This window comes from Peromyscus maniculatus, chromosome 1, assembly GCF_049852395.1.
Source record: "Peromyscus maniculatus bairdii isolate BWxNUB_F1_BW_parent chromosome 1, HU_Pman_BW_mat_3.1, whole genome shotgun sequence".
Taxonomy (NCBI): domain Eukaryota; kingdom Metazoa; phylum Chordata; class Mammalia; order Rodentia; family Cricetidae; genus Peromyscus; species Peromyscus maniculatus.
Genome location: NC_134852.1, coordinates 138,294,732 through 138,306,419, shown reverse-complemented (window position 1 = coordinate 138,306,419; position 11,688 = coordinate 138,294,732). Strand labels below are relative to the sequence as shown.

Here is an 11,688-nt window from a genome sequence, read left to right as displayed (position 1 = left end):
TAAGGCACAAAGAGGCTAATAACTTGCAAGCATCACAGTCGACTGATTCTGAGTGTGGCGTGACCCCTCCTTTCCTAAGCCTCATGTGTTCTCCTCGGTGGCTTTGGAGACATCCTGCTGTGCTAGTGAAGAGCGCCCCCTTCTGCCGCCGCAGTGCAGCGCTCCTTCCTGGCGGCCGACATCCTTGCTCAGGAGCGCTTTGTTTGCCCCTTTTCTCTTTTGCCCTGAGGAGCCCAGCACCAGGCTTTATAGTAAAGGGCAAGGAACTTGAATAGTTTGGTCCCACTCTGTAGAAGAGGAAACTGAGGTCTTGAGGAGGGAGTAAACTGGGCAAAGTTACCCCCCCAGCAGTGGGAAAGCTGTCTCTACTTTCTCTTTTCGTCTTTCCCTCCTTTCTTCAAACAAACTTAAAAAAACAAAACAAAACAAAACAAAAAAAACACTTTTATTTTCTAGCAGGGCATGGTGGTGCACATCTTCAGTCCCAGAACTCCAAAGGTAGTGAATTTAAGGCCAGCTTACAACTGTGTGTGTGTGTGTGTGTGTGTGTGTGTGTGTGTGTGTGTGTGTGTATACTTGAGTGCAAGTTCAAGCAGGGACAAGAGGAGGGCTTTAGATCTCCTGGAGCTGGAGTTACAGGTACCTGACATGGGTGCTGCGAACTGAACTTGGGTCCTCTGCAAGAGGATTCAATGTTCTTAACCCCTGAGCCACCTCTCCAAGTCCTGCTTTCCTTCCTTATGCAGTTCAAGCCACCCTAGAACTCACTATATAGCCGAGGATGACCCTGAACTTCTGATCTTCCTATCGCCATCCCCTAGGCACTAGGAGAGAGGAAATGTCTCTAGTCCCTTGGTGGTTTTTTGCCAGCTTCTCTGGACTCATCCCTGGGGGGGCGCCTGCCCTGCTGCAGGCCCAGCCTCACCAGGTGAAAGCGGTAGCTCTTCTCGTACTTCATGTACTTGAGGCAGTACTCGCAGAGCCAAAGCTTGGGCTGCTTCCCATAGTCTTCTGGGAAAGGTGAGAAATACCAGGCATCAATTTCATAGTTCCCAATGTGGATCTTGTCTACATACTTCACTTTGGTGATCTGCAGACAGGGAGAGCAGGGGGCAGGCACAGCTCAGAGCTCAGCAGGAACAAGGAGGGCAGGGAGGACCCCAGCTGGTCCCCAGACCCTGCTTATTCTTACCGCCTCATGTTCCTTTTCCAAGGCTGCTGTGGTGGGGTCCATCTCTGCATAGGTCTGGGCAAGAAGTGCACAGAGATGAATAGACATGGTTAGACAGTGCTGCATCCTAGAACTTGGTGCTTATCTACTGTCGTCTACAATAATAAGACCTCACAATAATAATAGATAATCACGCCAATAGCTCATTTGTTTTACTTTGTTGGGAGGCTGGCTCTTCTGAGCTCCTCTCCTATCTGCCTACCTCTCCACACATCCAGATGCCTCAGCCTGGACCTTAAGCTATATAAGCAGGGCCTGGAGTCAGGCCTGGTTCGTGGTTAGGTTAAGAGCTTCAGCCTGGCAGTGGTAGTGCTCGCCTTGAATCCAAGCACCTGGGAACCTAAGGCAGTTAAATCAGTAAGTGTGAAGCCAGTCTGGACTATGTGGGACCCTTGTCAAAACAAACAAACAACAACAATAATCAGATTGAGGCAGGGTATGGTGGCACACGTTTTTTAAATCCCAGCACTCAAAAGGCAGAGATAGGCAGATCTCTGAGTTTGAAGCCAGCCTGGTGTACAGAATGAGTTCCAGGACAGTCAGGGATACACAGAGAAACCATGTCTCCACACAAACAACAGCAACAACAAAAACAAGCAAACAAACAAAGAGCTTCAGCTGTACACTGGGTCATGCACATCCAGAATAAGATCAGCTGCTGGCTCAGGTCCCCCTCCTGAACACCAGACCTCAGCAGCTCCTGAGGATGCTCTGTGGGTGTCGGCCCCCAACCCCCCACCCTTCTCATGTCAGACTGTAGGTGTCCAGAAAGGACTTCTAGGCTCCTCTTCCTCTGGGGCCCTCTCTTAAACATCACTGCCTGTCACTGGCTGACTTGCTCTTAAGACGCCTCACCCTGGTGGCTGACCTAACCAGTGGCCAACTGAGTGGACGCCAGCTCTTATCTCCATGGCATCTCTGGAATCGGTTCCAGTAGAACTTTTCTCTGACGCACTCCAAACAATCACTGCTACTTTAGGTCTGGACAACTGACAAGGGTTCCGGGTTCCTTAAACTCCTTGCTACATCTCAGCCCCTCAAATCCACAGCTATCAAAACTTTTCTTCCAGCCTTCAACCTTTTACACTGTAATCACTTCCCTCTGAGAATGCCCTTCCTTCTCCTCATGCTCTATATGCTCACCTCACCGTGGCAGAGCACAGGTCAGGTGAGTCTATGACAGAGTTCTGTGAACAGAGCACAGGTCAGGTGAGTCTATGACAGAGTTCTGTGAACTATCATGTATGATTAATTTTGCTCTTTCCGGTTGTTCAAGGCCCAACATCATTCCCAAGCATCTTCCAGTAAGTCTGACTAAATTCATTCACTTTTGTACTGGGTTGTTGTTAATTTTTTTTTTTTTTTAAGATTTATTTATTATGTATACAGTGTTCTGCCTGCATGCCAGAAGAGGGCGCCAGATCTCATTACAGATAGTTGTGAACCACCATGTGGTTGCTGGGAATTGAACTCAGGACCTCTGGAAGAATAGCCAGTGCTCTTAACCTCTGAGCCATCTCTCTAGTCCCTAATTATGTTGTTTTTGAGACAGGGTCTCAGTATGTATAGCACACTGGTCTGGAATTTGCCCTGTATCCTAGACTGGCCTTGAAGTCGAAACTTACAGGAAATTCTTATCTCAGCTGAACAATCCTTCAGTCCCCAGTGCTGTGACTACAGGTATGTACCACCATACCTGGCCTTGACAGGGAATTCTTATTGCAATTTTAGAGAGCAGGAAATTGACAGAATGGGATGAGGTCACTTGCCCGTGGGTACCAGCAACTGCCAAGCACTCTATAGATATTATAGATATTATTTCATTTAGCTTTTAAATGAATCTTTGAAGCAAGAGCACTTGTTATTCCCATCATACAAAAGAGGAACCTAAGGTACAAAGAAGCAAAGTCACTTGCCCAAGGTCACAGAACTGGTACACAGAACAGAGTAGCTTTGGTCTGCCCAATTCCAACAAAGACAGGAAAAACAAAAGGAACAAAGATTTTTCTCTTCAAACATCTCTTTAAACTGTATTTCTCAATGTTCACAAAGCACAATTCTTTTCTGCAAATACATTAAAGAATTACAAAACCACTATTTTTCTTAAATGTTGCAATTTATTTAGAATTAAACATTAATTAGAATAGGATGGTGGTACACACCTGTATCCCAGCACTTCAGAGGTGGAGGCAGGGGAATCAGTTCAAGGTCATCCTTGGCAATATATCAAGTTTGAGGCCATGTCTCAAAAAACCCAACCAACGAACAGGCAAAAATCTCCAAAAATTATGCAGATTCTAAAGAACCTTGCTGACAGTTTTATCATTCACCCATCACTACTCAGCCCACCCATTATCTACCTGCTGACTGAGAGTCACTCCATTCAAATCAGAGGCCAGCCTTTTAAACCTGTGCTGTCCAAGAGAACAGCCATTAATCACAAGTACTATTTAAATGCAAATTCATGACAATTAAAAAAAAGTTCCACAGAGCTGTTACAGAGAGAAACTCTGTCTCATCCTTCCCCCCAAAAAAATTCTAGTCAAACTGGACATGCACAAATTAGTACTGACGAGCCCCAGGTGACTAGAGGAGCTACTGTATTGGCTAGAACAGCCCATAATCCATTTATAACAATTCAACTAGACAGTGCTACCCTTGCCCTGGAGAGCCTTTCTAGCTTAGGGTATTGAAGGCATTTCTTATTTTTTTTTTTTTTTTTTTGGTTTTTCGAGACAGGGTTTCTCTGTGTAGCTTTGCGCCTTTCCTGGAACTCTCTTTGGAGACCAGGCTGGCCTCGAACTCACAGAGATTCGCCTGCCTCTGCCTCCCGAGTGCTGGGATTAAAGGCGTGCGCCACCACCGCCCGGCTAGGCATTTCTTATTAAAGCATAGTTGGCACTGTACCCAGTTGAAATGTCTGTGTATATATACACGTATGGATTACAAGTCAAACACAACTACCTCAAAACAGTACTTACCCCTAAAAACGTGGAAAACACCAACATTGTCTACATTATCCTATTTCTTTCTTCCATTCAAACAATTTTAAAGGGATGGAAAAATGGCTGAGGGGTTGGGAGTATTTGCTGCTCTTGCAGAAGACCTGGGTTCGGTTCCCAGCACACACATGGTGGCTCACAGCCATTTGTAACTGCAATTCCAAGGAATCCAACACCCTCTTCTGAACTCTGTGGGCACCAGACGTACATGTGGTACACATGCAGGCAACATTCATACACATAAATCTAAAAAGCTGCTTTTACAAAATGTAAATGTTCCACACGCCACACCCAAACAAGTTCCCAGCCTGTGGACTTGTTAACACACTGTGTCCACAGTGTGAAAAGCACTGTGCACTGTGCTCACCCAGAGCGTGTAAGCAGAACAGGATGCTGAGGCTCACGGCTGCTGCAGTGCCTTAGCCTGGAAATCAATGTTAGGACTCTAGGTCTGCTCTTTTGGAATTATTCAGAAAAATGTAACTTTTCCTTCCTTCTATCTCTTCTCTAAGCATATTTTCCTCAACACTTCGGGCCTCCCTCCAACATTTTCAGCTCTTTACTCCTCTAGCTCCCTGACATGTGGCTGACTATCCACCATGTATCTGACCTTCATGTCATTTTAAATGGCATGACTCTTTTCCTACACTTTACACCCTGCCTGCCTTGGGGTTTTTCTTTTAAAGTCTATTAAAATTGTCAAACTTCCAAAACAGAAAGAAAGGAGGGGAAGAGAAAAGAAATGGAGGTTCAGAGTGGGCGGAACATAATTCCCAGGAACAGGAAAGGCCAGCCTGGGCTACACAGTCACAAGAAACCAAGATAGCCAAGCATGATGACTCACTCCTGTAAGCCTAGCACTTGGGAAGTAGGCACAGGAGAATCAGGTCAAGATCTGCCTTGGTTATGTAGAAGTCTAAGGCCAGGCAGGCTACATGAGACAGTCTCAAAAAACAAAAAGAACCATTGAGGAGCCAGGGAGTGGTGGCGCACACCTTTAATCCCAGCACTTGGGAGGCCCAGCCAGGTGGATCTCTGTGAGTTCAAGGCCAGCCTGGTACTGAGCAAGCTGGTCTACAAAGCTACAGAGAAACTGACTTGAAAAGCCAAAAAAAGGGGCCATTACGGTGGCTCAGTGGGTGCTGACATGTGCACCGAGAGACCTAAGCTTGATCCCTGGAACTTAAAGGTAGGAGAGGACTGACTTCACAAAGTTGCTCTCTTGCCTCCACATTCTCCAATCATAGCACGCAACCCCGGGCACAGACACACACAGACACACACAGACACACACACACATTTTAAAGAATAATCCTGGTTTTGGATACATTTGTAGAATGTATCCAAAACCATGGTTAGGGTCTGGCCCCTAAGACAATGTACTTCCTAATGAGATTTCTTTCTTTTTTTAAGATTTATTTATTTTTTATGTATACTGGGGTTTTGCCTGCATGCATGTCTGTGTGAGGATGCCAGATCCCCTGGAACTGGAGTTACAGACAGTTGTGAACTGCCGTGTGAGTGCTGGGAATTGAACCCAGGTCCTTTGGAAGAGCAGCCAGTGCTCTTAACCGCTGAGCCATCTCTCCTGTCCTCTAGTGAGACTTCTAAACCTACCTGTGCTCCCTCTGTAAACTAAGAATGATGCTCAGCAAAAGGCCCCTCTGAAAGGAGGGAGTGAAGTCTATTTAACCGAATCCTTGGGCTCACAGACCATAATGTATGGTTAACTCCTGCCCACCTTTTGACCAGCTGTTTAACTTTGACATGCTAAGTTCTCTGAGCCTAAGAACAAATTTTCCCTGTGGTGATGGACTACTGGGGAGGATAGGTTTTTTACAGCACTCAGCATGGGGCTAGATAAGCAAGTAACTGACGTAATTTTGTTTTCTTTTCCTTCCCTTTGGACTTCAAGTTCCAGAGTTCCAGTCCTAACTGTACCATTTCCTTGCTGTGACAGAGCAAGTCTCTTCTCTCTATAAGCTGAGGTTTTTTAACATATGAAGAATAGATGAGAGATAAAATCCCTGGCACACTACAAGATTTTAAGTGGGAGGTGCTATGGAAAAGGGGAGGGGCCAAGACCTTCTGTACGTGGTTGATCTCATCATGCTTTCGTTTTTGGTTTCGAGTGATCTTGCGCTCCGGCTGCTCCGCCAGCTCACTCAGGTATTTCTCCGAGTTCTTCTGCACAGCATCCTTCACAGTCTTGGTCAGTGCCAGTCGGTTCTTGTCCACCCATTCGTCCAGTCGCCTGTTAACTGTTAAGATGGACCGTGAGGGACTGACCTGCTACCTCTTCCTTCCACCCAGGCCCAACGGCCCCAAACACTCACAGCCCACATAGTGTACGTAGAATTCTTCCCGGCCCTCCTGGTCATTCACTCTAGACTGGATCACTTCTGCTGAATCTGTAAAGGAAAAAAGGGATCTGACACACTGAGGGATAATTTCCAGATTCACACACCAGTCATGGCACTTAGTCACCCTGTAAAGGTGAGCTAGGTTAGGACTGAAGTTTTGGGGACGGGGTGAGGCAGTGAGGTTTACCCAGGGCCAGAGATCTGAAAACTGAGGAAACCTGGTATTTATGTGTGTTTAAGTCTAGCTCCAAAGCCAGTGATCATTTTAGTCATTCATTTATTTGGGAGACATGGGAGCTGGCTGGCGATTAAGACAGTTTAAGCTTATATGTAATTCTCCCTTCACATTTCCTAAATGAATGTAGCTGATCACATTATTTTGACTTTCTGAACCTTAGTTTCTTCATCTGGAAAGTAAGAATAGTGCCTACCTAAAACCGTAAAAGAATGACTTAAATGTTTTAGCACACTGACAGGCACTCAGCAGATCTGTCTAGAAACAAATGCTTGTCTGGCCTTCTGCTCTGCTCTTGCTGGATGGAGAAAGCGGAGACAGTAATGAATCACAAGAGGACTTGCTCTCTAGTAGCTCCCATCTAACAGAGGAAGGCAGATGATTTAAGCATGTCGCATATATTATGGCTGAGGAATGAAAAAAATACTACAGAACATATAAGTAATTAGCTTTGCCTGAAGGAGTCAAGAATGGGATCACCATGGGAGATAAAGTTAAAAGCTAGACAGACAAACATGAGAAAAGCTAATGTATCCCAAGAAGAAAGTGCAGTGATAAAAGGCTTATAAAGGCAGTCTTTGGAGAGCGGAGCAAGGCCTGGTCTGGCAATAGCCTTTACGAGGAGTGCCTAGAGACTGGAGAGGTCTCAGACATGACCTATACTTTGAGTTTTGTTTTGTTTTTGAGACAGGGTCTCTCTATGTAGTCCTGGCTCTCCTGGAACTTGCTAAGCAAGCTAGGCAGGCCTTGAACTCACAGGTATGCCTTCTCAGTACTGGGACTAAAGGTGTGCATACCATGCTCCACGGTTATTCTAGTTTTAAAATTACATTTATTTATCTTATTAGGGGGAGTGGGGAGGGCGCTCACATGTGAAGGTCAGAGGACAACCACTGAGTCACTGTCTCCTTCCACTGTATGGGTTCTGGGGTTAGAACTCGGATCGTCAAGACTGGTGGCAAACACCTTCATCTTTTGAGCCATCTCAGCTTGGGGTTTATTTTGAAGCTAGGAGCCTGGGTTTATTTTGCAGAGGGAAGGAAAAGGAACATAAGTAAAGGGGAAACGTGTTTTTATGAACTGGGTGTCCTCTTTGCTGGCGATGTAGGGAACCAGAGAAATGTAAATGTAAAGACAGACAAAAAACAAAACAAAAAACACCAGTGAAAGAACAGAGCAAGAAAAATGAAGCTTGGAATCGGGCAAGAATGAGTGCTCATGCGCTTACAATGGGGTCACCTTACTGATGGCTTTACAAGAGAAAACAAGCATAATCCCCGACCACAGCCTCCCATCGCGGAGTTCCTCAGCTCCTCCCTCACCTTACCTGAGTCGCCTCCCTCACCCCAAGACTCCTAGCCCCCAAACTCCGCCCTATGGAACATCCACTCGTAAGCCCCGCCCCGTCCCTAAGCCCCGCCTCCAGGCCCTGGGCCCCGCCCTCACGCCAGGTGCTGTCGGGCCGCCGGCACAGGTACGTCTCTCCGATTTCCACGGTGACTTCTGGTTCGCCACGCGCCGGGGTCGGCGGAGAGACGCGGCCCGGGGACCGGGCAGGCCCCTCGACAGCTGCATTTTCCCCAGGCCCGGGCTCGCCCTCCCCCACAATTCCCGAAGTCGTTGCAGCAACTGCGGCTGTCGCTCCCTGTGCCGCCATTGTGGTACCGGAAGTGATGGGGGATGCCGGCGTGACGGACGCTTTTAGTTCCGGGTCAGGGGGAGGGGGCGGAGTCTCGGTGTTGGAGGTCGCAGACCGTGATGTGGCTTCTGTTTCGTGGTGGGTACCCCTAAGGCTGTAGTTACACTCTAGAGAACCGTCCAATCTGATCCCCGCCCCCTTTCTTTTATTGAGACGGTCCAATTATATAGTTCTGAGCGACTTGGAATTCGCTATGCAGACCAGGCCGGCCTTGAACGCACAAGAAATCCACTGCCCTCTATCGAGTGCTTGGATTTAAAGACGTGCGCCATCACGCCCGGACTCAATCCGAGGTTTTGGTTTGTTTGTTTTTTCATTTTTCTTTCTCTTTTCTTTCTTTTCTTCTTTTTTTTTTTTTTTTTTTTTGAGACAGGGTTTTTCTGTGTAGCCCTGGCTGTCCTGGAACTCAGCTTTGTAGACCAGGCTGGTCTCGAACTCACAGAGATCCGCCTGCCTTTGCCTCCCGAGAGAGCTCGAATTAAAGGCGTGCACCACCCCCGCCAGGCTTTGTTTGTTTTGATACGTGGTCCCATGTAGTTGAGGCTGGCTTCGTACTTGCTGACCTAACTCGTCTCACCTTAGGTTCCCAATTGCTGGGACTAAAGACTGGCACCACCTTCTCCTTTTTGGAGAAATGCTCTCTTCACTGGCTGGCCTCAAACTCTGAATTCGTGGCAGTTTTCTGGGGATTACAGTTGTGCTCCATCATAGCCAATTACATGGTGATGCAGAGGACTGAAGCCCAGGGCTTTATGCATGCACCCCACCCCTTGTTTACTTCTTGTTCAGGGTGGGAGTAGAAACAGTTGAGGCAGGGAAAGAACAGGTGTGCCAAATAAACTACCTTCAGAATAAACTTTTTTTTTTTTTTAAAAAAAAGAATCACATGTAGTCCCAGCAGGGCTCAAACCTGTAACGTTAACGTCGCCAGAGGGGACCTTGGGCTCTCATCACCTGAATGCTGAGGGTAGGATGTGTGTGTTACCACACCAGGTTCACGCACCGCTAGGGATTGTCCTAAGGCTTCATCAATGCTAGGCAAACACTGCCACTGAACTCCATCTTCAGCCAGAACGGCAGCTCTTTTTTAAAAGCAGGGATACAATAAAGAGCTATTTTGGCAGTGACTGAAGAATCTTGAGTAGTGAACCTTTTCTGAGTAGTGTACCAAATTCACCGAGATTCAGTAAAGGTTAAGCCATATATACATATGGTCAAGTCATAGAATTATGTAAACCATATAGCAACATTCAAGTTACACTTCTTATTGGTAGATGAAGTGGAGCAACACGTGTCGATTCACCATCTTCCCCACAATGATCAAGTATGTTGGCCTTCATTACTGTGTTGGGGCACCTAACACTTGCCTGCCCAGTACACAGTATTTTAGGAACTGCATCATAGGCAAAACTAGTAGATGAAAAGAATAACTGATGGTTACATAAGAACGTAGTTCCTGAGCTTTGCAGAACTGAGAAATATGTAGTGATTAGGAATTGGCGTGTACCTGTGACATGGTGCCCACCACCAGTCTTTGATTACCTTTATACAAGCTGCCATTAAATTAGCTTCCTAGCAAGATGGCAGAAAAAAAAAAAGATTCATTTATTTATTATGCATACATTGTTCTGCCTGCATGTCAGAAGATGGCACCAGGTCTCATTACAGATGGTTGTGAACCACCATGTGGTTGCTGGGAATTGAACTCAGAACCTCTGGAAGGGCAGACAGTGCTCTTAACCTCTGAGCCATCTCTCTAGCCCTACAAGATGGCTTTTCTAGGGATGATAATGCCTGGCATCCAGCTTCTCATTAGCTGGCTTACTGGAATAAAGTTCCTCTTCTCATCCCCAATCATTTAGACTAACTGGCTTGCACCACATGGTGAACATACCCAGCACTACTGGTAACTTCCACAGCAGCACATAGCACAGTGTGAGGCAGAGTAGGAACTTGGTAAGCATCTCATTTAGACATTCTCTGAAAGTTCTTTGACTCATAATTTGGTTATTGGTCTTCACAACAGTTCTTAGGAGAGATGCAGCTTGAGGTTGGGATTCAGAAACTATATCCCAAGAAATATCTGACCACTGGGTCTTTATGAGAGATGGCACTGGGAATAAAATCCTTTGTGGGGAGCTGGAGAGATGGCTCAGCGATTAAGAGCATGTAGTGCCCTTGTGGATCTGAGTTCTGTTTCCACATAAGGCAGCTCACTACCTTCTGTAACTCCAGCTCCCAAGGGATCCTACACTCTCTCTGGACTCCAGGCACCTGCAGTAACATGCACAAACCCACAGGCAGACACACATGAAAGGAAGAGAGGGCACTAGGAAAGACTGGTTGCTTTGCTGTTGGGCAAGATAGACAGCACCAGGTATCTGGCATCCTAAGACAGAAAAGACAGACAACTGAAAGATACCTTCTCCCACTACAACCCTGTTGTGGAGTATTAGTTTAAGATGTGGGGGATTTAGCTCAGTGGTAGAGCACTTGCCTAGCAAGTGCAAGGCCCTGGGTTTGGTCCTCAGCTCTGAAAAAAAAAGAAAAGAAAAGAAAAAAGATTTATACTCGAAAAACCAAAAAAAGTGTTACATTTGTTTATGCTGTGGAATATTTGTTTAATGGTGCACAAAGATGTAATGTATTCTTTTATGTTGCATTTGTTTAACTCTGTGAAGCTGTGTTACTTAGCCTGCTAAAACAACTGATGTTCTAATAAAGAGCTGAACGGCCAAATGGCAAGGCAGGAGAAAGGATAGGCGGGGCTGGCAGACAAAGAGAATAAATAGGAGAAAAAGAGGAGAGAGGACATCAGGGGCCAGCCACCCAGCCAGCCACAGGTTAAGAAGGAAAGAAAGATAAAAAACCCAGAGGCAAAGTGTAGTTAAAGAGAAATGTGATAATTTAAGTTAGAAAAGCTGGCTAGAAACAAGCCAAGCTAAGGCCGGGCATTCATAAGTAATAAGTCTCCGTGTATTTATTTCGGAGCTGAATGGTGGGACCCCAAAGAGTAAAAAAAACAAAACCAAAAAACTTTTCAGGATTGCAATTGCTTAGGCTTCTGTTACCTCACTTAATACTTCACCTGTTATCTTCATTTACAGACGATGTCCTTCCTAGGTAAGGATTAGCCTAGGCACAGTAAATCCTTTGAT

The 11,688-nt window shown here is 46.1% G+C and overlaps 1 protein-coding gene and 1 long non-coding RNA gene across 2 annotated transcripts in view; one reads left to right on the top strand and one right to left on the bottom strand.

The window, feature by feature from the left end:
- The window catches only part of Kat8 (lysine acetyltransferase 8), a 12,702-nt gene extending 4,181 nt beyond the window's left edge, over positions 1 to 8,521 (bottom strand). Inside the window, exons 1-5 of the mRNA XM_006977017.4 lie at positions 8,278 to 8,521; positions 6,570 to 6,644; positions 6,319 to 6,494; positions 1,193 to 1,246; positions 926 to 1,090 (exon numbers count right to left, since the gene is read on the bottom strand). Of these exons, the coding sequence (XP_006977079.1) occupies positions 926 to 1,090; positions 1,193 to 1,246; positions 6,319 to 6,494; positions 6,570 to 6,644; positions 8,278 to 8,488 (681 nt within the window). The 5' untranslated portion in view covers positions 8,489 to 8,521. The remainder of the gene's footprint in view (positions 1 to 925; positions 1,091 to 1,192; positions 1,247 to 6,318; positions 6,495 to 6,569; positions 6,645 to 8,277) is intronic.
- On the top strand, positions 1,085 to 3,325 carry LOC143269023 (uncharacterized). Its single transcript, XR_013045290.1, has 2 exons — positions 1,085 to 2,399; positions 2,441 to 3,325. It is a non-coding gene; the product is annotated as an uncharacterized LOC143269023 (long non-coding RNA).
- Positions 8,522 to 11,688: the final 3,167 nt, after the last annotated feature.